At 53.1% G+C, this 27,899-nt stretch overlaps 1 protein-coding gene, 1 long non-coding RNA gene and 1 other non-coding gene across 16 annotated transcripts in view; 2 read left to right on the plus strand and 1 right to left on the minus strand.

The window, feature by feature from the left end:
* Positions 1-885, minus strand: part of LOC141581793 (uncharacterized) — a 21,981-nt gene extending 21,096 nt beyond the window's left edge. The window contains exon 1 of the long non-coding RNA XR_012514532.1: positions 682-885. This is a non-coding gene — a long non-coding RNA (uncharacterized LOC141581793). The remainder of the gene's footprint in view (positions 1-681) is intronic.
* CHD3 (chromodomain helicase DNA binding protein 3) lies at positions 303-27,826 on the plus strand. 14 transcript variants are annotated; one of them, XM_039476055.2, is made up of 40 exons: positions 303-602; positions 5,184-5,296; positions 6,111-6,281; positions 6,480-6,604; positions 8,858-9,141; positions 9,379-9,509; positions 9,658-9,808; positions 9,968-10,161; positions 10,483-10,716; positions 10,902-11,105; positions 12,349-12,560; positions 13,252-13,383; positions 13,775-13,874; positions 14,290-14,481; positions 14,620-14,820; positions 15,160-15,297; positions 15,543-15,664; positions 15,812-15,985; positions 16,105-16,246; positions 16,497-16,628; positions 17,737-17,854; positions 18,057-18,181; positions 18,388-18,619; positions 18,938-19,104; positions 19,544-19,721; positions 20,207-20,272; positions 20,724-20,809; positions 20,918-21,051; positions 21,610-21,754; positions 21,929-22,091; positions 22,185-22,306; positions 22,412-22,547; positions 22,664-22,765; positions 22,956-23,081; positions 23,474-23,582; positions 23,781-23,913; positions 24,220-24,461; positions 25,506-25,669; positions 25,920-26,046; positions 26,538-27,826. In XM_039476055.2, the coding sequence occupies exons 1-40, from the start codon at positions 326-328 to the stop codon at positions 26,776-26,778; spliced, it is 6,345 nt and encodes a 2,114-aa protein (XP_039331989.1). In that variant the 5' UTR covers positions 303-325; the 3' UTR covers positions 26,779-27,826. The 14 variants fall into 14 exon arrangements, with proteins under 14 accessions (XP_039331989.1, XP_039331995.1, XP_039331992.1 ...); XM_039476061.2 differs by having other exon boundaries at positions 24,220-24,415; XM_039476058.2 differs by having other exon boundaries at positions 9,986-10,161.
* LOC120367049 (small Cajal body-specific RNA 21) lies at positions 21,184-21,322 on the plus strand. Its single transcript, XR_005581549.1, has one exon.
* Positions 27,827-27,899: the final 73 nt, after the last annotated feature.

Consider the following 27,899-nt stretch of genomic DNA (forward strand, 5'->3'; position numbering starts at 1 on the left):
GTATATATATATATATATATTTTAAATCCCCCTTTCTTGTTCTCTTGGGAGGAAAGAGAGAAGGAAAAAAAGTCTTTCCTCAATTTTTTTCCAAGACAATTTTTGGGGGTGGTTTGGCCCCCCTCCTCAGACGGCGGCCCCGAGGGTGGGGGTTTCGGAGGGGGGTGGCCCGGGGGTTTGGGGGGCTGGGGGAGGCGGTGAGGAGGAGGAGGACGCCGCCGCCGAGGAGGAGGAGGAGGAGGAGGAGGAGGAGGTGGTGGTGGTAGCGGTGGGGGAGGCGGGCGGGCGGTGGGTGGGGGGGTGGTGGGGGGGCCAGAGCCACAGGATGGCTTCCCCTCTGAGGGACGAGGAGGAGGAGGAGGAGGAGATGGTGGTGTCGGAGGAGGAAGAAGAGGAGGAAGAAGAGGGCGACGAGGAGGAGGAGGAGGTGGAGGCGGCCGACGAGGACGATGAGGAGGACGATGACGAGGGAGTACTCGGGCGCGGGCCGGGCCACGACCGGGGCCGCGACCGCCACAGCCCCCCCGGCTGCCACCTCTTCCCGCCGCCGCCGCCGCCGCCGCCGCCACCGCTGCCCCCGCCGCCGCCGCCCCCGCCGCCAGGTAAGCGGCCGCCCGACTACCCCCCAAGCCCAAGTGGGAGCCGCGGGCGCGCGAAGCCGGGCGGGGGCGAGACACCCACCGCGCGGCCGAGCCGAGGCGAATCCGGGGCGGGAATCCGGGGCTCGGGCCCGTGGCCCTGCGGCGGTCCGGGCGGTCGGTGGCGGCCGCGACCGCGGGGCCAGGCCTCCTCCCCTCCCCGGCTGCACCCCTCCCCCGCCGCCGCCACCACCGCCGCCGCCACCGCCGCCGCCGCCGCCACCCCGGCTGGAGAGCGCTGGGCGCGAGCTGCGCGCGCGGACCGGGCCACTCGGTCGCGGCTTTCGGGGGAGGAGGAGGAGGAGGGTTTTTTTTTTACCCTCGGCGGGGAGGGGGTAGGCAGGAAACGGCCGAGGCGAAACCAGGGCCCCCTCCCTGGCCGAGCGAGGGACCGCGGAGACCCTGGCGGCCGGACGGCGGCGTGGGGGAGGGGCGCGTGGGGGAGGGGCGGCCGCGCGAGCGCCCCTCGGGCTCCGGCCCCGGTGGGGTTGGACCGAAGGAGAGCGGGGTTTCCCCGCACGGAGCAGCCGGCGGGCCTGCCCCCTCCGCTCAGGACTTGGGCAGGCAGAGGGGGAACGGTGTCCATCGGACCCCCCCTCCACCCGTGGGGACTTAGGTGCCCGCCAACTGAGAGGCGTTAGGTGGCACGAGAGGGAGGGGTCGTGTGAATGTTTGTGGGCTGCTGATAAGTAGGGGCAGGTGGTGGCCACAGTCCACGCAGTCCACTTCCTGGAATGAGACTGGAGCTCGTCCCCTCGCTACCCCAGCCTGTGCAGGGGACAGCAGTCCCTTAGAATTGGGGAGCGGAGAGGAGAGTGGGGAACCAGATGCCCCCAGCTCCACCCCCTTCATCTCTCCGGGGCTCTGGGCTCTTTTGTGTCAAGTGCGGTGGGCGGGGGGGGGGCCCTCCTGACCCTATCAGTCTGGGGTGGCCAAGCTGCCCAGCTGTGACTCTTGTGCGGCTGCCATTCACTGTCACGCTCTCTCGCTGAAACCACCCACTCCCTGAGCACGTTGGGGGGCGTGAACTGCCCACCCAGCTGTTCTGCAGCTTGACCATCCCTCAGCACCCGTCCCCCGGGGTGACAAGTCACCCGGCGGAATTCTCTGGGCGGCGCTCTCCAGACCGCTGCGCCGCCGCCCAGCGGTGTCCCCCTCAGACCACCCTCCTAGTGGAGTGATTTCTAGTCTTCTTTGGGATAGGTGAGCATCGGGGTGTCCACACCCCTGCTTGGAGAACAGCAGGGGACATCCGCACCCCCAGGCCTCCGGCTGCCATGCGGCACAAATGCAGCAAACTTCAAAACGGCCAACATCGGGCTCTTTGTAAAACTGTCATATTGATCCGTGTGGCTTCTGTGGCAAACGTTCCCGTCTAGCTGAGACGACCTTTGAGGGAGAGGGGGGTGCTTTCTTGTGGGTCGGGAAGGGATGTGTCTCCTGGAAACAGGATAAAGTCTCCCCGCCCCCCAAGCTTGTCTGAAAAAGAGAAAAGTTTTGAAAAAGTTCTCCCCGAGAGCCCCCCGCCTTGGCAGGAGGAGAAGGAAAGGGGAGTTGTGGGGAGAGGGTGCCTTTGGGGTTGCCTCCGGCAGAGGCGCTGAAAAGAGGGAAAGAAAGGCCGCCAGGTCCTGCCAGGGGCTTGGCAGAGCTCACCTATTTGTATTGGGACTCGGAATCTGGGGTGGGGTGTGGTGGGTCCCGGATCTGGGTACGTAGAGGGAGAGAAGCGTGAAAGGATCGGAGGTTGAGATGGGTCTTTGTGTCAACCGGGCCTCCCCTTTCCCCCTTGGCTTTCTGAATAGACCAGAAGAAACGTCAAAGGCTGCTTACATTTTACATCAGAAATGAAAACCCACCTCCCCTTTCCCCCTGGGCAATTTTTATCTCCCTTTCAGCCCTCCAAGTCAAATGAGTGACCCAGATACACCCCCTCAGATGACTTTCGGAGGTAAAACTTCGGGAAAATATTTTTAGCCCACTCATTATTTCTGTCTGCCTAAGTGTGGGGAAAATAACCCTTCTCTAAGGAAATTTGTTCGGGCTGCCCTCGCTCTTGTCTAGAATATACATTTGTGCACAGGAGAGGTTTCCATTGTTTTCCATTCCGACTGCTTTGATTCTCACCATTTTGTTTTACATTCTTACCCAAGACCAATTTTATCCCTTCCCCCTCTCTTCAGTCTCCTTACATTGTTAAGCGTTTAAAATAATAGCACTCGTGTTGGTGGGGGAAGGGAGCAGGAAGCCAAAAACTCATTTCTTCTCCCTCCCCCTTCTGGCAAGTCGAGAGAAATAATATAACATAATATATAGATGTGATTCCTTGGGGGTGGGGGTGGGGAATGATTGTGGGTGGTGCGGAAAATTCTGGTAGTTTCTTTGCAAAAGGTCTGAAAATACAAACCCACCCCCTGCCTGCAGTACGCATGTGCAGCAGACCTATTATGGTGGTTCGTTGTGGGGGAGGGAGGGGAATTTGAGAAAAAATAAATATATGTGTGAGAGATTGATGGTGAGATTAGAAGAAGAGAGGGGCGGGCGGGAGGCGAGGCTTCGGCCGAGACTCCTCCCGCTTTCTCGGGCGGCCAGGCTCCGCCCTGAGCCCTCCGCCCCGCCCCCCCCTCCGCCCGCCCCTCCGAGATCCGAGCCGGGGATGTGGGAGAGTCTGGGCTCCAGGCCAGCGCTGAGTGCCTGTTGAGACCGAGGTTGGGACTTAGATTTGCTTTATTACCCTTCCTTGCCTTTCCTCGCCATTCTCGCTTTGCCTCTCCCGCCATCGACGGCTGCCCAAGTTCGGGAATCTCCTGCTGGGGTGGAGAGTGCAGTGAACCGGCTTGTGCAGCAACCTTGGCTCGTGGTGGCGGAGGCCGGGTCCCTGATTCTTAGCCAGTTGGCCTGCCCTTGCCACTGCCCCGGCAGCCTCCGTTTCCATGTTCAAGTCAACCGAAGTCCCAGGGGTCAGGGGAAGCCGGCTGCTGGGGCATGGCGCCTTCCTTACTGACTTCCTATTACAGTCCCCATTCCGTTTCACGCCCGGGCTCTCGGCAGCCACCCTCCATGCACACACGCACGCAGTCCTAGAGTGTCTTCCTGCACAAGGGGACGCAGGATGCTGGAGTTAGCAGGAAAGGTAGCACTGAAGGAAGGAGACGCTGCGACTCTGAGCCACTGGAAACCGAGGCCTCTGGTGTTAATTGTGGCTAATTTTCCGTTGGCTGTTGAGGGAGGGAGAAAGGATTGTGTGTCCTAGAGCTAGGGGCTGGGCCAAGCCTAGGCTTTCCCTTCCTGCAGCGGCTGCCTCTGCCTGTGTAGACAGGTCTGGCTGGTTAGTCTAGTGCTTGGTAGAGGCGGGAGGTGAACCAGAGCCTCAGGGCCTCAAGTCTGTGGGGCATCCGTATCTTCCTTCCTGTGGAGTAAGGCTCCGTTCCCCAAGCCTTCACAGAGTGACACCTTTACAGATAATGGGGTGGGGGGATATCAGGGAAGAGCCTGCCTGGAGCCCTCTGACAGAGACATCTGGGAAGAAAGCCAGGGACCTAGCCCTGCTAAAGCAGGTACAGGCCAGAGAGAGAGAGAGAGAGAGAGAGAGAGAGAGAGAGAGAGAGCGAGTGCGCGCGAGCTTTTGAGAAGGCATATGCTGGGTGTGTCTGTCTGTGCCTATATCTTTGTTTGGGTCTCCAATACTGCGTGTAGATGAGTGGGTCAGGATATCTGAAACAAAATACTGAGGTGAAGGGTGAGATCGGGAAACAAAGGGTATAGCCCCCAAGTTCTCAAAGGGAGCAGGAAGGTGGGAATAGAAATGAAGATAGATTTCAGGCTACTTGGGAGAAGGAATGTTTAGGTAATTGTGGAGACTTTCTCCACAATGAGGGTGTGATGATGGAGGCAGACATTGTGATCCTGTGGGCAAGAAGTAAAAATTACCAGCTGAAGGTTTCTTTTCCTCCAGGACCATGTAGGGGTGACAGGATGCCTGGTCATTATCCAAGGAAATGTAAATAGAGGCCTCCCTCTTGGCAAAAGATGTCAGGGCCCCAGGGTGTTAGTGTGAGAACCCAGGTGTCCACCTTTGGCTCTCCCTCCCTAGCATCTGGCTCAGGGAGCTGCCAGCTTGTGTCTCCCCACTCCAAGTGCTGGGGTCAGGCCAGGCCAGCAGCTGGGCATGGCTTCCCCAGTTCCTGGGCAGGATGCCAGCTGGCGAAGTGAGGGGGAAGGCAGGAGGAGCCCTGGCGGTGACTGAAAGGACCTGCCACAGTCACAGCCCATGGCCTGGAGCCTGGTCCCTTATTAGTAGGAAGGGAGGGAGGGGAGTGGTTTGGCGGCTCTTCTCTTCTGAACCCTGACCTCCCATTCAGAACCAGAGCATCCCAGAGTACTCGAAACACTTTCTGTTTGCATCCAGTGAAGGGAGGCAGGGCTTGGAGGAGTTAATGCTGAGTTCCTAGAGAGTGGGAACTGTGGAGATGGGGAAGGGGCAAGCAGAGGGGCCTCAGAGACTGGAAACCTAGAGGCTTAGGTTTTCTGGTGCTTTTTGCTTCAAAGATAAAGATGACATTCGGCTGCTGCCTTCAGCATTGGGTGTGAAGAAGAGAAAACGAGGACCCAAGAAGCAGAAGGAGAACAAGCCAGGGAAACCCCGAAAACGCAAGAAGCGTGTAAGTGTCAAGAATTCCTAACTCTGTGGCAAGGCTCAAGAGGCCCATTCTTGGCTGGGCACAGTGGCTCACGCCTGTAATCCCAGCACTTTAGGAAGCCAAGGAGGGGGTGGATCACCTGAGGTCAGGAGTTCAAGACCAGCCTGGCCAACATAGTGAAACTCCGTCTTTACTAAGAATAGAAAGTTAGCCAGGGGTGGTGGCACGTGCCTGTAGTCCCAGATACTCGGGAGGCTGAGGCAGGAGAATTGCTTGAACCTGGGAAGCAGAGGTTGCAGTGAGCCAAGATCATGCCACTGTAGTCCAGCCTGGGTAACAGAGTGAGACTCTGTCTCAAAAAAAAAAAAAAAAAAAAAAGACCTATTCTTCTCAGAGACCTACATTGTCTCTTGTCCTGATTGCTGGTGCTGGGGTGGGGTCCTGAAGCCAGGGAGGCTTGGCCCCCCCCACCCCCCAATTCCCCGCCACTGCGGGCCTGTATCTCAGGGATCTGGGACCCTAACTTCATTCGCCAAGACCTAGTGAAGAGCCCCGTTGTCAATTTGACTTGCCTCAGCAGCAAAGAGAAGCAGTTGAAAGCACAAGCTCCGGAAGACTGTATGAATTCAAGAGCCCACCATTCCTCTGTCTAGGATGCCAGTCCATTGATTTGGCGCTCTGTGCCTCAGTTTCCTCATCTGTAAAAAGTAGATATAAATTGCTGCCACGTAGGATTGTTGCGAAGATGAAAAGAGATAAGATGTACTATGTGCTGAGAACAGTTTCTGGCACGTAGTAGGAATGAATAAATGTTATTTTAATTTCTTTTTCTTAGGACAGTGAGGAGGAATTCGGTTCTGAGCGAGATGAGTACCGGGAGAAGTCAGAGAGTGGGGGCAGTGAATATGGAACCGGACCGGGTCGGAAACGAAGAAGGAAGCACCGAGAAAAAAAGGAGAAGAAGACAAAGCGGCGGAAAAAGGGGGAGGGAGATGGGGGGCAAAAGGTGAGTGGGATCAGGGAATGAGAGTGAGAAATCCGCATTGAAGAAGCGCATGAAGTGGGGAGGAATGGAGACTGGCCTGGAAAATGCAGCAAGAAGCCAGAAAGCCCAGGGAAGCTGGTGGGTAGGTAGACAGGCGTGTGCGCAGCCCAGAATAGGGGCTGGAGGAGCACCTACTTCACCAAAACTCTTTTCCCGCAGCAGGTGGAGCAGAAGTCGTCAGCAACTCTGCTCCTGACGTGGGGCCTGGAGGACGTGGAACATGTGTTCTCTGAGGAGGATTACCACACACTCACCAACTACAAAGCCTTTAGCCAGTTCATGAGGTGCGGTAAGACTGGAGAATCCCTGAGCATAGACCCTTTTCATTTGAGGGGGGCCCTGGAGCCCTTGGAATCTGATGAAAGTTATGAAACTGCTCTCCAGAGAATTCACAGCACAAACACACCAGATTCCACATGTAATTTCAGGGAATTCCTGGACTCCTAAGGATCCAAGAACCTCAGTTAAGAACTCTTCACTGAGGGGCGAGGGGTGGAGGGGCGATCATGATTCCAGTGCGGTGTTAGAGAACTCTTTGGCAACAGAATAAAGTGAGGACAGAATAGAGGGAGCCCTCCCCTGCCCCAACAGTTCCATCTTCTGCTCTGTGACTTGTCTCTAGACTGGACCTGAGAGCTACATCAGTGTTCCCAAACTTCCTTTGCTCACTTAGCAAGTCTTGTGCCCCTTCCTTAAGCCCTGGTAATAATGCAGGGTGTATTGCTGGGAGTGGGACCTGAGCTTCAGTGACTCCTCAAGGACAGTAGAGAATAGTAGAATAGAAAATAGCTGAGATGGGCCAGGCACGGTGGCTCACACGTGCAATCCCAGCACTTTGGGAGGCCGAGGCGGGTGGATCACAAGGTCAAGAGATCGAGACCATCCTGGTCAACATGGTGAAACCCCGTCTCTACTAAAAATACAAAAAAATTAGCTGGGCATGGTGGCGCGTGCCTGTAATCCCAGCTACTCAGGAGGCTGAGGCAGGAGAATTGCCTGAACCCAGGAGGCGGAGGTTGCGGTGAGCCGAGATCGCGCCATTGCACTCCAGCCTGGGTAACAGGAGTGAAACTCCGTCTCAAAAAAAAAAAAAAAAAAAAAAAATAGTGGATATGTCTTTTGGGAAGGAGGCACTTTAACATACCAGTTCAGTGTCCTGGAGACAGCTGCTTAGGTTCAGATCCTGGTTACATTTTGGGCAAGTAACTTAACTTCTTTAATCCTCCATTTCCTCTTCTACAAATTGAGAATAGTCAGGCGCTGTGGCTCACGCCTATAATCCCAGCACTTTGGGAGGCCGAGGTGGGTGGATTACCTGATGGTGAAACTCCATCTCTACTTAAAAAAAAAAAAAAAAAAAAAAAAAACCAAAATTAGCCGGGCATGGTGGCACACACCTGTAGTCCCAGCTATTCGGGAGGGTAAGACAAGAGAATTGCTCGAACCTGGAAGGCGAAGGTTGCAGTGAGCCAAGATCGCGCCACTGCACTCCACCCTAGCACAGATTGAGGCTCTGTCTCAAATAAATAAGTAAATAATTGATAAACTGGGAATAATAATAATAATAATGTATACCTCATAGGAATCTGTGTGGGTTTGGTGGGATAACGAATGGAAAGCACAGTGCAATCAGTGCCTGGCCCCTGGGGAGCGTTCAGTAACTGGTGACTGTCGTTAGTAATGTTGTCTCACCTACCTCACTGCTGAACATGGTGCTTTTCTCAGCACTGTGGATCATCCATGTCCGCACAAGAGCTTAGCATCCCACCACCAAACAGAAACAGCATGGTCTGTCTCTTTCACACTCCGTTCTACAGAAGGCCATCTTCAGGGCCCGTGGAACTTATTAGTAAAATGAAGAGAATCATAGTAACTCAAGAGTATTATTGTGAGCATGAGATAAGGTATAATATATGTGAAAGTGTTTTATGAACTGTAAAGTAGTATACAAAAGTAAAGCATTTTTGTCGATACTATTTTTTAACCTTGTATGCTTTTAAGTTTTATTTTGCTGTTTTTTATTTCCCTTTTTTTTTTTTAATGACAGGGTCTCATTCTGTCACCCAGGCTTCAGTGAAGTGGTGTGATCATAGCTCACTGTATCCTCTAGCTCCTGGGCTCAAGCCATCCTCCCGCCTCAGCCTCTCAAGTAGCTGGAACTATAGGCGCTACCACACCCCATTAATTATTATTTTTTCTATTTTAATTTTTTGTAGAGATAGGATCTTGCTTTGTTGCCCAGGCTCATCCCGAACTCCAGAGCTCAAGCAATCCTCCTGCTTTGGCCTGGCGTTACAGGTGCAAGCCACGGTGCCTGGCCTGTATTTCTTTCTTAATGCTTTTTTAAACCTGTTCTTTCCCCTTTTTTAAAACTTCTTTTTATTTGTTTATTTTTTTAAATGGCTGTTTTTCCTAATAGGACATATTCTCACCACCCAGGAATCCTAGCATGTCCATAGATTGAATTGATGAAGGGAGATGGCAGTGTTCCCAGGCCATCTGTGAAGGGTCCGAGTTTTCTGCTTTTATATTTACAGGCCCCTAATTGCTAAGAAGAATCCTAAGATCCCAATGTCTAAGATGATGACCATCCTTGGGGCCAAATGGAGAGAATTCAGCGCGAACAACCCCTTCAAGGGGTCAGCAGCTGCTGTGGCGGCAGCAGCAGCAGCAGCAGCAGCAGCTGTAGCTGAGCAGGTGTCAGCTGCTGTCTCATCGGCCACCCCCATAGCACCCTCCGGACCCCCCGCCCTTCCACCACCCCCTGCTGCTGATATCCAGCCCCCACCCATCCGAAGAGCCAAAACCAAAGAGGGCAAAGGTAGGGAAATCTCTTCCAACAACTGTCATCTCACCTTCCAAACCACATGTCTTCGCATTATAGTCTGGAACTCTTGCCTTCCCAGCCCTGATTGCTGGAGGAGAAATGCTTTCCAGGAAGTGGGGCTTAGTGAAACCATAGCCTACGGAGGAGTCCAGAGGCCTCTGTGACCTCCATGATTCTAGGATGTGTCATGACCTCCACTTTTTCCTCTTCTCACCCCCACTCCTCATTCAGGTCCAGGCCACAAGAGGCGGAGTAAGAGCCCCCGAGTGCCTGATGGACGCAAGAAGCTTCGGGGAAAGAAGATGGCACCACTCAAAATAAAACTAGGACTGCTGGGTGGCAAGAGGAAGAAGGGAGGCTCGGTGAGTGACCTGTCCCCGTCTACTAAACACCTGCGGGCCAAGGATCCAGAGGCAGGGATCTGTGAGGGAAGCCAGAGCAGAGAGCCAAAGGCCTGGGGAGGGTGTGGAATCAAGTCTGCCTCACTGACGGCCACGGGGCTACGGGCAGTATGTTTTTCAGAGTGACGAAGGTCCTGAACCAGAAGCTGAGGAGTCAGACCTGGACAGTGGCAGTGTCCACAGTGCCTCAGGCCGGCCTGATGGCCCTGTCCGCACCAAGAAACTAAAGAGAGGCCGGCCAGGAAGGAAGAAGAAGAAGGGTAAGGAGTGCTGGCTGCATGTGATCCTGTCAGTGAGCCATTCTCTCATTCCTTTGTTGTCTCTTATTTTCAATTTTGACTTCTTTCTTCAATCCTTCTCCCTCTCTCTCCATCTCCCCCTGCCCCACTTCCTTATCCCTCCACTGGGGTATATGACAGTCCTGGGCTGTCCTGCAGTGGCCGGGGAGGAGGAGGTTGATGGCTACGAGACAGATCACCAGGATTACTGTGAGGTGTGCCAGCAGGGTGGGGAAATTATTCTGTGCGACACCTGCCCTCGTGCCTACCACCTCGTCTGCCTTGATCCTGAACTTGACCGGGCTCCTGAGGGCAAATGGAGCTGCCCTCACTGTGTAAGTACCTAATGCCAGTGTCTGATGACCCTGAGGGACCCGCCCATCTCTTTCCCCCTTGGTTTCACCTACTGTCTTCCTACCCCAGATGGCTGGACTTCTTAGTAACAGCTGTCCAAGCGTCCAGGATCCTAGTGTATTCGTTTCTCCCGCACCTTTGCTCCCAGAATGAACATTTTTGAAACTGGAGTGTCCTTTTCCTTAGTTCCCGGCAGTCTTCTCTGCATTTCCAGCATGCAGGTGTCCTGTCTTTGCCTATATCTTCCAGTTTCACTCCTTAACTTCTTCCATCTGTCTGTGTGTCTGTCCTTGACCCCCTAGGAGAAGGAGGGGGTCCAGTGGGAGGCCAAGGAGGAAGAGGAAGAATACGAAGAGGAGGGAGAGGAGGAAGGGGAGAAGGAGGAGGAGGACGATCACATGGAGTACTGCCGTGTGTGCAAGGATGGCGGGGAGCTCCTGTGCTGTGACGCGTGCATCTCCTCCTACCACATTCATTGTCTAAATCCTCCCCTGCCTGACATTCCCAATGGGGAATGGCTGTGTCCCCGATGCACAGTGAGTGGAACCATCTCCTCTATATATTTACTGTCAGGCCTGACCCTTTCCGCCATCACTGGGGCCCTCATGTTCAGCTTTCCTTTCTCTACACTCCCGAACCCTTGTGGACCCCCTCTCCTCTCATCTAACCGTGGGTTCTTTTGGCCTCTTTCTCCTCCTCCTTGTACGTGTCCATCCTAAAGTGCCCCGTGCTGAAGGGCCGAGTGCAGAAGATCCTGCATTGGCGGTGGGGGGAGCCACCTGTAGCAGTGCCAGCCCCTCAACAGGCAGATGGAAATCCAGATGTCCCACCACCCCGTCCTCTTCAAGGCAGATCGGAGCGAGAGTTCTTTGTCAAGTGGGTAGGACTATCCTACTGGCACTGCTCCTGGGCCAAGGAGCTTCAGGTACTAGGACCTTTTCTTTCCCTCTCGCCTGACCTCATTTCCTGCCATTCTCTCCCTCTCTTACCCCTCTGTTTGCTGGGCTTCTGTACCCTTTGTTTTCTCTCATCTCAGACCTCTGGCCTTTATACCCTACTTGCTTAGTTTCCGTATGTGATTCTTTTGGTCTACAGTCCTCTTGCTCCCAATCCCCATTAGCTCTCTTCCCTTAGATATAGTATAGCCTTTCTTAACTTTGCGTCCTTCCTTATCTATCTTTGTCCATGTTTTATGCTATTCTTGGCTGGGCGTGGTGGCTCACACCTATAATCCTAGGACTTTGGGAGACCAAGGCAGGAGGATTGCTTGAGACCAGCCTGGGCATCATAGTGAAATCCCATCTCTATTTATTTAAAAATTCTCAACTTTTATAACCCCATTCCGTATCTCCTTTTGCTCGTAACAGCCCCACCCAGGCCTTATCTTCTGAAGCTGTTGCATCTCTTTTCATTTATTTATTCTCCTGTTTTGGCATTTGTCTCTAACCCATCCTTTTTCTTTTTTGAGATAGCGTTTCGATCTTGTTGCCCTGGCTGGAGTGCGATGGCGTGATCTCGGCTCACCTCCACCTCCACCTCCTGGGTCCAAGCAATTCTTCTGCCTCAGCCTCCCAAGTGGCTGGGATTACAGGCATGTGCCACCATGCCTGGCTGATTTTGTATTTTTAGTAGAGACGGGGTTTCTCCATGTTGGTCAGGCTGGTCTCGAACTCCCTACTTCACCAACCTCAGGGGATCCGCCTGCCTCGGTCTCCCAAAGTATTGGGATTACAGGTGTGAGTCACTGCACTCAGCCTTTTTTTTGACACAGAATCTTACTCTGTTGCCCAGGCTGGAGTGCAGTGGTGCAATCTCAGCTCACTGCAACCTCTGCCTTCTGGGTTCAAGTGATTCTCCTGCCTCAGCCTCCTGAGTAGCTGGGATTGCAGGCGTGTACCACCACACCTGTCTAATTTTTGTATTTTTAGTAGAGATGGGGTTTCGCCATGTTGGCTAGACTGGTCTTGAACTCCTGACCTCATGTGTTCCACCTGCCTCAGCCTCCCAAAGTGCTGGGATTGCAGGTGTGAGCCATGCGCCCAGCCAATCGATCCTTTTTCATAGTTCCCTTTTCCCATCCCGTTCCTCCTGCTGGCCTCTTCCCCATTCTCTGTTGTCCTCTGTGGATGTTGAGACAATCTCTTCCCCTTTCTTCTGTGCCTCGTCAGCTGGAAATCTTCCATTTGGTAATGTATCGAAACTACCAGCGGAAGAATGACATGGATGAGCCTCCACCCCTGGACTACGGCTCCGGTGAGGATGATGGGAAGAGTGACAAGCGGAAAGTGAAAGATCCGCACTACGCTGAGATGGAGGAGAAGTACTATCGTTTTGGCATCAAGCCAGAGTGGATGACTGTCCACCGTATCATCAACCACAGGTGAATCTTTGGTCCAAGGGAGGTTGGACCTGGTATGTGACACTATTCTTACCATGGTGATGGCCCTATGTTAGTATTTGCTGATTAACCAAATAACGGATCTAACCTTGATAAAACCTCTGCTGTTGCTCCAGCCTTTCTGGCCTTGTTTCCTCCAGGTGAATGGGAGAAAATAGGAGATAAGTCCGGCCAGGCAGTGCCCCATTTGTCCTTTGCCTCCTGTCATCTCCAGTGGCATAAGACATGGCACATGAGTCTGGGGATAGGGGCATGAAAGCAAAACATGTGAAACATGATTCATCCAGACCAGTGTTTTGAATATTTCTTTTTCATAGTACTTACTACTGCCTAAAGTTACGATATTTATTGAGTTACTTCAATGCTGCCTTCCCCACAAGACTCTGAGCTCCATGAGGAAAATACTTAATGATGAGGTGAACAAATGATGTAAGGAGGGATCTCCAGGAATGTTTTGTGCCAGTTGATTTTTAGGATACCATCCTGAAAAGGTTAGGCTGCCACTTCAGCTATTCTAAACTCCCTTCCAGCAGCCCACTGTTGAAGGCTGGGTGACATAGATTCTGCATGTTTGCTGATAATTGCCTATCTCAGGCCTTATTTCTGTTTGTGATCCGTGTTTTTTTTTTTTTTTTTCCCCTCCTGCTCCTCCTCATGGCCTCCTGCCCCACAGTGTGGATAAAAAGGGGAATTACCACTATCTAGTGAAATGGAGGGACTTGCCATATGACCAGTCCACGTGGGAGGAAGATGAAATGAATATCCCTGAATATGAAGAACATAAGCAAAGCTACTGGAGACACCGGTGAGGGAAAGAGCTTATGGATTCGAGGGAGTCTGAGGATGAGGGCATGAAAGCTAAAGCTCCAGCATCAAAGGAGGGTACAGTAGGGACTGATTCAACCTGGAGTTGAGGGCGGTGGCCACCTGGGCTGGGTGGTTTGAGATGGGCTTGGTAAAGAGGTTGTGTAAGGAACAGAAACATGTTCTGGCTGAGTGATGAAGAAGAGGACGCTCGAGAGTAGGAGGGTTGGTTCTTGACGGGAAATCCAAAGGGAGGGCAAAGAGCCTGGGAAAAGGAAATACGGGAAAATGTCTAGGTCATGGACAGTGGGAAGTAGGTCTGGAATGGGTTCAGAAAAGAAAGTGTAGGGGTCCCAAGGACCGGGCCTCACTCAGACTCACTCTTTTTCCAGAGAACTAATTATGGGGGAAGACCCTGCCCAGCCCCGCAAGTATAAGAAGAAGAAGAAGGAGCTACAGGGTGATGGGCCTCCCAGTTCTCCCACTAATGATGTGAGTCCTCTCACTTGGCATTTCTTGTTTCTGGAGCCATGGTGATTGCAGATTTTCCAAGAGCTACTGATGGAACTTCCCAGAGATTCAGTAACCTCTGTAAAAAGTAGCTCTTCCTTCAGCATCCAGTGTTGGCTTCAAGAGTTGCTAAGAATTTGGCCTAAAAGGGCAGGAACCACTAGAGATAGCTCACTGGGGGCCTTTTCACCAGCTGGCCCTTCCCCATGGTGCTGCTGGATATTGTCTTAAGGAATGAGGGAGGGGGCTGAAGACTAGATGTGAGAACTTTCATAAACTCAGATCATAGTAGAGGGAATTGTAATCCAACTTGGTATCAGTGCCAGGGAGGAAGAGACTTAAGACTGGAGGAGCCGCTGACTATTTCCTTGAGCTTTCTGACTTTTTGTCTCTATAGCCCACCGTGAAATATGAGACTCAGCCACGGTTTATCACAGCCACTGGAGGCACCCTGCACATGTATCAGCTAGAAGGGCTCAACTGGCTCCGCTTCTCATGGGCCCAGGGCACCGACACCATTCTGGCTGATGAGATGGGGTTGGGCAAGACCATACAAACCATCGTCTTCCTCTACTCACTCTATAAGGAGGTGCTGGCTTCTCGGCCCTTGAGGGGGACAGCGTGGGCTGGGGAAGTGGGGAGTTGGGGAAATGGAGTGTAGCAGGCAGAGGACTGGGGTATACAGCTTCTAGCCTAGACTTACGGCACCCCCATTCTTGACTCACAGGGCCACACGAAAGGTCCCTTCTTGGTGAGTGCCCCACTCTCGACCATCATTAACTGGGAACGGGAGTTCCAGATGTGGGCACCCAAATTCTATGTGGTGACATACACGGGTGACAAGGACAGTCGGGCCATCATTCGTGAGAATGAATTCTCCTTTGAGGACAATGCCATCAAAGGGGGCAAGAAAGCTTTTAAGATGAAGGTAAGCCCTTCTACTTCACATTCCCTAAGACCTCGCAACTGCCACTTCCTTTCCTCAGCCAGTTCTGTTTCTCTCTTCCCTTCTCTGTTCCTCCACCTGTCCTTATTACATCTCTGCACTACCATCCAAGAGATGTGGCAGGTATTCCCAGGGGCGTACATGGATCTGTCAGTACTGGAATTATGGGCAGAAGTTTGGGGACCGTGGTCTGTAATCCCTGCTTAGAGGACAGAGTAATGGCTCCTGTTGGGAGCCACAGTCAGGACAAGGTGTGGTTCTGGAGGTGTTAGGTGTGTGGTTGTCCGGTGGCAGCTGAATAGGCAATATTTATGTTGGCAGAGGGAGGCACAGGTGAAGTTCCATGTTCTCCTGACATCATATGAGCTGATCACCATTGATCAGGCAGCACTTGGTTCCATCCGCTGGGCCTGTCTTGTGGTGGATGAGGCCCATCGACTCAAGAACAACCAGTCCAAGGTGAGTGACTAAGACACTTGACGTTGTGGACTCCCACTTTCCCTGGTCCTAAAAAACAAACAAAGTTTCAGACTACTTTCTGTAGTCTGGAAGGACGTCCAGGTTGGAAGAGGGAAAGGACCAGAGATCTGGGGCCTCTGATCCTGAGGGAAATGGGAGCTGGGGCAGGGAAAGGCCGATGCTGTGGGTCGGTTACTTGCCACTATTAAGCCCATTCTCCTGCCTTGCTTTGCCCCATCTTTTAGTTTTTCAGGGTTCTCAATGGTTACAAGATAGATCATAAGTTGCTGCTGACAGGAACCCCATTGCAGAACAATCTGGAGGAGCTCTTCCATCTCTTGAACTTCCTCACCCCAGAGAGATTTAAGTAAGTGCTTCCCTAAGGGTGGTTGGTAGAGGTAAGAGGTGGAGCAGATAAAGTGAACTGGTAGAGGATTAATCTGAGGTGGCTTGAGCCTGAGATCAGGGCAAAGAACTTGCCAACCTGTTAATTTTCTTGTCTCTTGGTTCTTAGCAACTTGGAGGGCTTCCTGGAGGAGTTTGCTGACATATCCAAAGAGGACCAGATCAAGAAACTGCATGATTTGCTGGGGCCACACATGCTACGGAGGCTCAAGGCAGACGTCTTTAAGAACATGCCAGCCAAGACAGAGCTCATCGTTCGGGTGGAGCTAAGCCCCATGCAGAAGTAAGATGCAAGTCGAGCTCCCTGGAGTAGGGGTTGGGGATTGATGGTAGCTTTCCAAGTGCAATATCGTAATTGCTTCCTTTATTATGTTTCTTTTACACCCCTTTCCTGGCCTTTAGGAAATACTACAAATACATTCTGACTCGAAATTTCGAGGCCTTGAATTCACGAGGTGGTGGGAACCAGGTGTCGCTGCTGAACATCATGATGGATCTTAAGAAGTGCTGCAACCATCCATACCTTTTTCCCGTGGCTGCTATGGTAGATACACAGAGCAGGGAGCTGAAGGACACCTGCTCTCTGGAAACATGGGTGGGGACTAGTTGGGAGGTGGGTATTGAGCCGCAAGGGTGGAGCTGGGCTGGAAGGCCAGGGACTGGGTCTCTGAGTAGAGTAGGAATTGGGAATGTGTGGAAGTTGGATTTGGGCATCTGACTTTCTAGGCATGGAAAGAATATGTGGGCATGTTTCCCAACTGACCTTCTCCTCCTCCTTTCTCCTCCCTTTTCAGGAGTCCCCAAAACTCCCCAGTGGGGCTTATGAGGGTGGGGCACTTATTAAGTCATCTGGGAAGCTCATGCTGCTACAGAAGATGCTTCGAAAGCTGAAGGAGCAAGGACACAGAGTGCTCATCTTCTCGCAGGTGACCTGTGCCCTTAGCTCTCTTTATATCTGCTTTCTCTCCCCTCTCCTCACCCTCCAGACTTTAATTTCTTACCCTTTTCCTGTGGCTGCTCTGGTATGACATGAGGAGATTCTTCCTGTAAGAGTTTCTTGTATAGTTAAGTTTATTCTTGGCCTCTGATGCCTGTTCTTAAGGTTGTTGGAAGTTGAAGTCTGGCTCTAGTTCCATTTCAGCTGCATGGGGGAAGGGTGAGGGTGAGCCATCTGCCTCCTTAGGGCTCGGAATCATTTTTTAATCTTATTGGCAGGTGAGGGTGAAGGGCCACTCCGTACATACAATGACACAATTGTGAATAGATTTTCAGGGGGGTTCCTAGATTTCCCCGAAACCTTTTCATGGGTCTCAGAGAACCTCTGCCTTAGGAGAAACAATCTTAAATCAAGAGAGTGTGATAAGAGGGCCAGACCTGGTGGCCACGCGTATAATCCCAGCACTTTGGGAGGCTGAGGCAGGAGGATCACTTGAGGTCAGGAGTTCAAAACTAGCCTGGCCAACATGATGAAACCCATCTCTTCTAAAAATACTAAAATGAGCCAGGCATGGTGGTGCGCACCTGTAGTCTCAGTTGCTAGGGAGGCTGAGGTGGGAGGATCACTTGAACCTGGGAGTGGACATTTCAGTGAACCGAGGTCATGCCACTGCTGGGAGACAGTGAGACTCCATCTCAAAAAATGTGTGTGTGTATATATATATATATATATATACATATGAGAATGTGTCAAGAATGTGTAATAATGAAGCTGTTACGACAGGGCAGGTGTTCAGGTGTAAGGAATGGGGTTGAGTTTGTCTAAAGCAGGTGTCCCCAAACTTTTTACACAGGGGGCCAGTTCACTGTCCCTCAGACCGTTGGAGAGCTGCCACATACTGTGCTCCTCTCACTGACCACCAGTGAAAGAGGTGCCCCTTCCTGAAGTGCAGCGGGGGGCCGGATAAATGGCCTTAGGGGGCCGCATGCGGCCCACGGGCCGTAGTTTGGGGATGCCTGGTCTAATGGAGCAGTTAGAACAAACGAGCCATCCCACCACCTTATTATTCCAGACTCCATCCTTTTCTCTTGCTCTAGATGACCAAAATGTTAGACTTGCTTGAGGACTTCTTAGACTATGAAGGCTATAAGTATGAGCGCATCGATGGTGGCATCACTGGTGCCCTGAGGCAGGAGGCCATCGATCGGTTTAATGGTGAGGGAGATACACTGGTCCCTGGTGGGTGTGGGAGGCCTGAGAAACCTGTGCTAGGTCCCCAGGATGGGAGGGGGACTGGCCTGGGGGACATTGGAAACTTGAGTTGGGGGCATGGTGGTTTGTCGTCAGAGAATGTCTAGGAGCAGGTGGACAGAACTACTGGGTACGAGAAAAACCTGATCCAACTCTCACCTCCTAGCTCCTGGGGCCCAACAATTCTGCTTCCTCCTGTCCACCCGTGCTGGGGGCCTGGGCATCAATCTGGCCACAGCTGACACTGTCATCATCTTTGATTCTGACTGGAACCCCCATAATGACATCCAGGTGGGGAATGGCATCCTGGAGCCCCTGCACCATTTAGCAAGGAGATGTGGGTTCATGGAGTGGGGGTGGCTTGCTCCAGGGTCAGAAATGAACCTCTTCTGGGAGGGGAGAAGACCCTTCTTCACCAGCTTTCTTTCCTGAGCATGTGGGCATCTTCTCCCCAGCCACTCCGCTGGTCCACCCACCAGTTTCTCTTGCCCCTGCAGGCCTTTAGCCGGGCTCATCGGATTGGCCAGGCCAACAAAGTGATGATTTACCGGTTTGTGACTCGTGCGTCCGTGGAAGAGCGGATCACACAAGTGGCCAAGAGAAAGATGATGCTGACACACCTGGTGGTGCGGCCCGGGCTGGGGTCCAAGGCAGGCTCCATGTCCAAGCAGGAGCTGGACGACATTCTTAAATTTGGCACCGAAGAGCTGTTCAAGGATGAAAACGAGGGTGAGAACCTTTTCTGCAGCTCCCTGAAAGCAGGCCCTTGCTCTCTCAGGAGCACTTCTGAGCCCCCTGGGGAGAGAAAAACAACTCTTCTCTGCGGCCTTTGAAGGAAGGAGAGCCTTCTTTTAGCAGCCCTTGGAGGAAGGTTGGCCTCTTTCTTTGCCTGTAGGGTTAGAACAAACAAAACAAAAACCTTTCAACGCTGGCTCCCAGGGAAGGAGCCTTCTCCAAGGGCTCCTGTGAAAAGGATGCAGAGTAGAAGCTTTCCCATCAGCCTTAACTTTGGAACCCAAAGTTCTCTTTTCTTTTCCCTCTCACCAGGAGAGAACAAGGAGGAGGACAGCAGCGTGATTCATTACGACAATGAGGCCATCGCTCGGCTGTTGGACCGGAACCAGGATGCAACTGAGGACACTGATGTGCAGAACATGAATGAGTATCTCAGCTCCTTCAAGGTGGCACAGTACGTCGTGCGGGAAGAAGACAAGGTGAGAGGCTGGGGGGCCAGGCACACTCTATCCCAGGCCATCTCCAAAAGGCAGTATCGTTTACTTGGCCTTGAAGTAGGAGTGTCCCCCCGAGAACAGTAGTGGTCCTGAAACAACAACTTCGTCTAATGAGACTGGACTTCAGAGAGAAACCTAGGCACAGACGGTACTGGTAAACACAGAAGGGTACCTTCTGAGACGGTGCAGGAGAAACACGGTCAGAAGGGATTAGAGGAGAGATTGAGAACACATGACGAGAGGACATTTCAGGTAGGAGATGGCATGGAACATGTGCGATGTCTAGAAAAAGTATGCAGAGTTAAGAAACTCCAGGAGTACCGAGACCGGATTGGGCTGACGCAGCCGAGGAGGGATTTTGTCGCAGCAGCAGGATTAGCAAAGGAGACCCCCAGTGTTCATTCATTCTGCTGCCCTTCAGATTGAGGAAATCGAGCGAGAGATCATCAAGCAGGAGGAGAATGTGGACCCTGACTACTGGGAGAAGCTGCTGAGGCATCACTATGAGCAACAGCAGGAAGACCTGGCCCGGAATCTAGGCAAAGGCAAGCGGGTTCGCAAGCAAGTTAACTATAATGATGCTGCTCAGGAAGACCAAGGTGAGGACTGCCCCAGATGCAGGCAGTGAACAGGGAGGAAGTGATGATGAGTAGGGACTTGAAGGCTGAGGCTCCTTAGAGGGCAAGAGAGAAGCCTAGAAGTTACAGCCTTCCACTGCTAAAAGGGAAATACATAAAGTAGAGTCATTAGGAACTACCCGGAGGCCAGGGGGGTTTGCAGGTGACTGAAACTGTCTGGTGGTTGCACCACCAGGCATCCTGTGGACACCCAGGGCCATTGCTTAGAGTAGGTTCGGCAGGAGAACCAGAGGTGCCCAGAGACTGAAGGTGGGCGATGAATGGAGAAGGTTTAGGATATGTGGCTCCCAAGTCAGACTTTGGGCAGTGTCTGGCATTCCCAGAAGAGCCAAGGCCAGAATAAAGGTAGACAAGTCTCTGCAGGGAGGAATCCAGTCACAAAGGGCCCCAGTGTGGGCATATCCCGAGAACCTTCACTGACCACTGGGCCCTCTCCACCCCGACAGACAACCAGTCAGAATACTCGGTGGGATCAGAGGAGGAGGATGAAGACTTCGATGAACGTCCCGAAGGTGGTATCCGTTTTCCTAACTCTACCTCACCGCTTCCCATTTTATTTTCCAGTTTGCTTTAAGCCCACTGTTTTTATACAAGTAAAAAAAAATGTTTTTGTGTGTGGAAGAACTCAAGATTGCAGAGAAGCAGAAAGGAAGAAATGTTCATAGTCTCTCCGCTAGTAAACTTCAGCATGTGTATCCACACAGGCTAGATCAAGAGAGGTTGTTTCATGTTCCATTCCCACTGATAATCTGGCCTGTGTCAGATATCCGCTATTAATTTTAAAATATGACTGGTCCTTTTAGACTCACTGGGTTAGTAGTTCTGAGCGCTTGGGAGAGAATTGAGAGCACCTCAAACATGACAGGAATGTTCCTGTGTTCTGTCTTGTGGAAATGGGGTGCTAAGGAGCACGGGCTTAGAGGATGGTGGTGGATCCTCTACTGATGTCATCCCCACCCTCAGGGCGTCGACAGTCAAAGAGGCAGCTCCGGAATGAGAAAGATAAGCCACTGCCTCCACTGCTGGCCCGAGTTGGGGGCAACATTGAGGTGAGAGCTGGGCCCAGAGTTCGTGAGTTCTCCAAGGAGGACACGAGGGCCAGGGGGCTGGAAACTGGAGCCTGAGAGTCACCACTGCCCCCTTCCCCCCACCCTCAGGTGCTGGGCTTCAACACCCGTCAGCGGAAGGCTTTCCTCAATGCCGTGATGCGCTGGGGGATGCCACCACAGGATGCCTTCACCACGCAGTGGCTGGTGCGGGACCTGAGGGGCAAGACTGAGAAGGAGTTTAAGTGAGTGTGGGTGATACAGGGCTGAGTTGGATGCAAGGGTAAGAGCTTTGGGTATTACTTTCTTCCTCGTGGCCACCATATGATGTGACCTTACTCAACTGATAATCACCCTCCCTGCCATACAACACTTCCTGGCTCGATTTCCTGGGGGGTGGGCTCAGCCTACTCCACCTCCCCTCAGCCGAGCCTAGAGTAGAGGGGCCAGGCAGCCTCCCCAGGGGAGAGACGTTTGAGCAAGGCGCCTCTCCGTGGCTGTCCCAGCCTCACATTTACTTGGCCACAATAACCTGGCAGGAGGAGCAGGTGGAAAGGATGAAGAGCTGACTGATGGGGCCCGGGACTGAAGTACCAAGGCCAAGGGGAAAGACCAGGGGCGCAGGAGGACAGTTAGGATTTGGAGGGCTGGTAATGGTGAGAGTGAGAAGCCCAGGGGAGGAGCCCTGGAGCACCTGGAGATTTGGGGGTTTGAGGGTTCTCAGTCTTCCCTGCACCTCCCTCATATACCCTATACCTTTTCTTTTGCTCCCCTAACCCTCCTCCCACCCCCATGCTCCTTAGGGCCTATGTATCTTTGTTCATGCGCCATCTATGTGAGCCTGGGGCAGACGGCTCTGAAACCTTTGCTGATGGGGTCCCTCGGGAGGGGCTGAGTCGCCAGCAGGTGTTGACCCGCATTGGAGTCATGTCTCTCGTCAAGAAGAAGGTAGCAGTCTTCCTCTGCCCCAAAGAATCAAGCTGGCTGCTTAGTCTCTGTCCTTCTTCTGCCTCTGTGTCTGAGTTGTAAGCTTGCACTGATGTGAGATGGAGGAGACTGAAGCTTCCTGTGTGTAAGTGCCTGGAGCTGACACACCTGTCCCTCCCCCCCGTCCCACCCCAGGTGCAGGAGTTTGAGCACATCAATGGGCGTTGGTCAATGCCGGAACTGATGCCCGACCCCAGTGCTGACTCTAAGCGTTCCTCCAGAGCCTCCTCTCCTACCAAAACGTCTCCCACCACTCCTGAGGCTTCTGCTACCAACAGTCCCTGCACCTCTAAACCTGGTAATCAGGAGTCAGGATGGTGGGAGAGACAGAAAGGGAGTCAGGAGTCAGGGTGGGAGAACCGCGGCCTTTATCACTGTCCTTTCCCTGCAGCTACTCCAGCTCCAAGTGAGAAAGGAGAAGGCATAAGGATACCTCTTGAGAAGGAGGAAGTTGAAAGCCAAGAGGAAAAGCCAGAGAAGAACAGCAAAATTGGGGAGAAGATGGAGACAGAGGTGTGTGGCTCCCTGGATTCCCCTGCAGAGCAGGAGGGGAGGGGGCTTGGAGGCCAGGTGCCTAGGAGCCCTCTGGCTCACCCTGACCCCATTGTCCTCTCCCAGGCTGATGCCCCCAGCCCAGCCCCATCACTCGGGGAGCGGCTGGAGCCAAGGAAGATTCCTCTAGAGGATGAGGTGCCAGGGGTACCTGGAGAGATGGAGCCTGAACCTGGGTACCGTGGGGACAGAGAGAAGTCAGGTGGGTGCATGGCCTTAGGAGTGATGGGGGATTCGAATTTGGGATTTATTTCCCTCTTCTGGGGTCAGGGGATGAGGGTAACATCGTCCCTTCCTATCCCCTACCCCCTCCCACAGCCACAGAGTCGACGCCAGGAGAAAGGGGGGAGGAGAAGCCGTTGGATGGACAGGAACACAGGGAGAGGCCGGAGGGGGAAACGGGGGATTTGGGCAAGAGAGGTAATGGGTGGAAGGACCAAACACCTGGGTCCCTGAGGGCATCAGGGGAGGTGGAGTCTGGGGAACCGAATGCTGGGGTCCTGGGCGGGTAGCTGTTCAAAAGGCCAGTACAGTACAGTACAGATAGTAGTCTTGGGACCTGGGAGGAGGCCGTCCTGAGCTGTGAGCTTTGCCCTGTCTGTCCTAACAGAAGATGTAAAAGGTGACCGGGAGCTTCGACCAGGGCCTCGAGATGAGCCACGGTCCAATGGGCGACGAGAGGAAAAGACCGAGAAGCCCCGGTTCATGTTCAATATCGCAGATGGTGGCTTCACAGGTTGGGGAGACTCTCGCTGCTTTCTGCTCCTCACGGGGATCTGCTCATCCTCATGGGGTTTCTCGTTTTGCCTGAGGCTTCCTGCTACCTTTAATTCCAAGTAAATTCCAATGAAGTATGTTGCATGCTGACTCCGATCCTTGCTCTAAATCTCTCTTTAAGTATCCCTCCTCACTCCAAAGCTGGCTCTAATCCCACCTTTATTCTTATTTCTAACTTGAACCTGGCTAGTAACTGATTTTGTTCCTAACTCCTAAACTAACCTTTACCCGTTCCTCTTCAGGAGCCCTTAGTTCTCTTCCATTATTCAGTTTCCCCGTGTCTACCTGTCTGTTGGACTGAGTGCAGTCTACAAACCCTGTTTCCTCTTCTGCCTGCTGCCTTCTTTTCAGAGCTTCACACACTGTGGCAAAATGAGGAACGGGCAGCTATTTCCTCGGGGAAACTCAATGAGATCTGGCACAGAAGACATGACTATTGGCTTCTGGCTGGGATTGTCCTGTATCCTTTGATATACATGCAAGAAAAAGGTTCTCTCAAGCTGGAAAAAAAAAAAAAAAAAAAAGGATGATGATGATGTCACACTCAGGGACAGGGGCTGGTGCCACACTCTGGGGAGTCAGGTGGAAAGGAAGAAGTGTTCAAAGCTAAGCCCATTCCTGTTAAATTCCTTGATGGTTCCCTTTCCTTCCTTGGTAGCCATGGCTACGCACGGTGGCAGGACATCCAGAATGATGCTCAATTTGCCATTATCAATGAGCCATTTAAAACTGAAGCCAATAAGGGGAACTTTCTGGAGATGAAAAATAAGTTCCTGGCCCGGAGGTTCAAGGTGGGAATGAGGGAGGAAAGGAACGGGTTATAGAGGGGCTTGGGTCAGAAGTGAGATCAGATCTAGCTGGAACTTAGGGAAGGTTAACACCTTCAGGGCTGAGGTGATGCTTGGGGCAAGACCAGAGTGTAACTTTGTGCTTGGGAGTGTGGTCTGGGTCAGGGTGGATGCTAGGTTTGCAGCTGGGAATGCTCTGGGCCGGCAGTGAGGGCCGGGTGGGTCTCCTGCTGTGTCCGGTCCCCCCCATCCCCCACTCACCCACTACTGGCAGAACCCTGGCGTCACCTCCCAACCCTGTGCCCTCAGCTCCTGGAGCAGGCGCTGGTGATTGAGGAGCAGCTGCGGCGGGCGGCCTACCTGAACCTGTCGCAGGAGCCGGCGCACCCCGCCATGGCCCTCCACGCCCGCTTCGCCGAGGCCGAGTGCCTGGCCGAGAGCCACCAGCACCTCTCCAAGGAGTCGCTGGCGGGGAACAAGCCGGCCAACGCCGTCCTGCACAAGGGTAAGGGCCGCGGCGGCCCCGCGCGGGGGAGGGCCCACAACGCTGCGTAAGTCTTCACCCCGCACCCCTCAAAATCTTCCCAACCCTCTGACCCCTCTGCCCTCTGAACCACCCCCCTCTGACCTCTAACCCCACCCCTGCCCACCTGGCACCGCCTTGGATTTTAGCCTCTAGGACTTGTGCAAGCCAGCCCTCATCCATGCCTGATACCATTCACATCTGTGCCCCATAGAGGGACCTGCCCCAAACTCCATGTCCCCTCCACACAATGGAGCCTCTTCACTGGCGGTGGAACCGCATGCCTGCCATACGGCTAACATCATCCAGTTAGGGGCCTTGGCCTGTGTATGCACCATACAAATCCTTGGTTCTGATCAAACAAATCACATTCCCTCACATCTCTTTCACCCCATGTGGCAGACACTACCACCCATCTGACCCTATCCCACGAAGCTTCCCTTTGACCTTCGACCTTCGACCTTTCCTCCTACCCGCTCTTACCCTGCCAGTGATAGAGATTATGTCCCAAAGCCCTCTAACCATCTAATCCTGTGTGATGTAGTGACTGACTCCTGGCCCCTTTGATCCCTGTTCTAATTCCTCGAATCTGTAATACTGACCTTCTGACCTCCGTCTCCCCTTACATATGAAAACCTTGATTCCTTAAAGCTCTGACACCACTCACCACCTCCCGTGCCTCCTGACTGTTTCCTCCCCATCATCCCCAACCCCAAACCTTGCTCTTCCAGTATGAGATGTTCTGACAACTCCCCGCCCCCATGTCTTCCGATACCACCCCCATCCTCCTTTTCTCCATACTCCCTTTTTCCTTCTTCTTTCTTTCCATTGGTCTTCTGTGGTCATCTGTTCTCTCTGTCTCTCTTCCTGATGCTTGGTCTTCTCCCCTGAGTTGCTTCTGTTTTCTGTCTACTTGTTTTACTTCCTTGATTTCTGGTTCTTTGACATCCGTATCCTCCTCTCTCGCTCTTTTTCTGCCTGTATCTGTCCATCTGATGCCTCTTTTCCTGGCTCCATCTCTCTATTTCCCTGTCTTTCTCTTCCCCTTCTTTCTCTGTGGCCCGGGCCCCAGTTCTGAACCAGCTGGAGGAGTTGCTGAGCGACATGAAGGCGGACGTGACCCGCCTGCCAGCCACACTGTCGCGAATACCCCCCATCGCAGCCCGCCTTCAGATGTCCGAGCGCAGCATCCTCAGCCGGCTGGCCAGCAAGGGCACGGAGCCTCACCCCACACCGGTAACCCTCTTTTCCCCCTAACTCCGGTTTTCCCTGTTTGTGTTCCTCCTGCACACATAGAAACACTTCCATCAGAATCCTATACAATATGGAGAAACAACTTGCTAGAACACAGTCATCACCCTTGAGTGAGCCTCCCTGTGTGTCCTACCCTCAGTAGTTGTAGAGTGTGCTTGATAATGTCTCTCCTGCGGTTTCTTTCCTCTCACCAACTATGAACTAACTCCAACTTCTGCTTACTCTGTTCCAGGCCTTCCCCCCGGGTCCCTACGCTACACCTCCGGGGTACGGGGCGGCCTTCAGCGCCGCACCCGTAGGGGCCTTGGCCGCCGCAGGCGCCAATTACAGCCAGATGCCAGCAGGGTCCTTCATCACAGGTCAGCTGGTGTTTTCCTACTTCCTGCTACTCACACTCCTCCCTTGCCACATTTTATCTCTGCTCAGCTGCCCTTTAACTGCTGTAGCCCCTCTCATTTCCTTAGTGGTGTCTCGTGTTTTATGGGATAGGGTTGTTCTAGGCTGTCCCTCCCAGCCCTTTCTTAACCCCTCTTCCATCCCCTTTATCAAAAACCAGAGCTGTAGTAGTTCTGTGGCTTGGTGTCTTCTACCCGGGCCACCTCCTTCCTGGTTCCTTCAAGGGAAAGTGAGTAGGGAACCCGAGGGGGTATAGTGAGAGTGGGAACATGTGTTCAATCATGTGGCACAGAGTGGAATCTCAGGGAAAGGGGTTTGCCCTGGTCTTCCCACCTTTACCTGGGGCAACTGGAAGTGGCAGGAAGTGACCTAGAAGTGAGACTATACCCTTGTCATGAAGTGACATTTGAGAGTGATGTGGGGATTGAACTTTCCTTACCCCCTTCCCAAACAGCCGCCACCAACGGCCCTCCAGTGCTGGTGAAGAAGGAGAAGGAAATGGTGGGGGCATTGGTGTCAGACGGGCTGGATCGGAAGGAGCCCCGAGCCGGGGAGGTGATCTGTATAGACGACTGACTGGATCCCAGGCCTGCCCTTCACCCAGGCCCCGTCCCCGAGGCCGACCCCCAGCTCAAGCACTGGGGCCTGCTGCCAACCCTCCGCCTTCCCCACCCCTTGGGCCATCACTGGGCTAGGAACCCCTTTGTCCTTCTCTGCAGCTCCTCTCTTCAAGAAGGGCCCTTTGTCTTTCTCCACTCCCACGCACCTTTCCCACCAAGCCTTGAAGACTGTGCTGGTGAGAAGGGGTCTGGGTGGGAGATGGTTTGCAGGGTCTTCCAAGTACCTTCATCCCCCACTGCCAAGTATACACAACTTCCCAGTAAATGGTTGTGGGGAGGAAAGAGGTGGAGCCTCCCCAGTCGTTTCCCTGCAGTATCAGCTCCATCTCTTACAGAAGTGGAGGATTAGCCTTGCCTGGCCTCTAGGAACTTTTGTGGGGAAGACAGCTTTGAAGAGAGGAGGGGGACTTTTAGAGAGGGATGAAAATGAGCCCTGGGAGGGAGGAAGGGAAGAGGAGGGGTGGCTGCATGTTACCTTCCCTACCTCTCCCCACATGGAGGGTGGAGCAGTTATGAGGGAGGAAGTCAATTGCTGTTCAGCCTCAGAATAAAGGCGCCGTTCACTGGCTCAGTTACCTCCTGTGTACCGGCATCTTGTGTTGGGAATCCCCCTCTCTAGGGACCAAGGACCACCCCTACAAAAAGAGTAATGGTTGGGTGATAACTCCCTCAAGCCAAAGAGGAGCTCCCCAACCTGTTCTAGGGACCCAGGTAACCTAGAAGGGTGGGAGAGAATACAGTGGGCCAGACATGGGGGAAGCCCCCAGCTCTGGGGCTCAGGTTCCTCGAAGACTTTACTACCCTCCCTCCTCAAGGCCTAGATACAGACTACATTTGCTAAGTCAGGCAGGGGACCTAGTCAGAGTCTTGGGACCGACCTTGTCGTTGGGACCAGAGCAAAATAGTGGAGGGCAGGCTAGGGAAATGTGGGCACATCCCCCCTCCCAGGAGGGGCTGGGGAGAGTGGCAGTTTGCATGGCGAACCCCCCACTTCCTCTTTGCTGCCCCTTCACCTTCTTGCCAACCCTTTCCCAGTATCTCTTCACACCCACTCCTGGTCTGTCCTGATCCCCTCTTCTGTATCAGGTTTATTGGTTGTACATATAAATTATACTTTCCTTTCTGTGTGCTCTGTTATTTTTTATGGAGTGGGGGGAGGGATAAGAAATGCTGCTTTCTGCCTTTTCTTTTTTTAA

The sequence above is a fragment of the Saimiri boliviensis genome, chromosome 17 (assembly GCF_048565385.1).
Source record: "Saimiri boliviensis isolate mSaiBol1 chromosome 17, mSaiBol1.pri, whole genome shotgun sequence".
Classification (NCBI taxonomy): Eukaryota; Metazoa; Chordata; class Mammalia; order Primates; family Cebidae; genus Saimiri; species Saimiri boliviensis.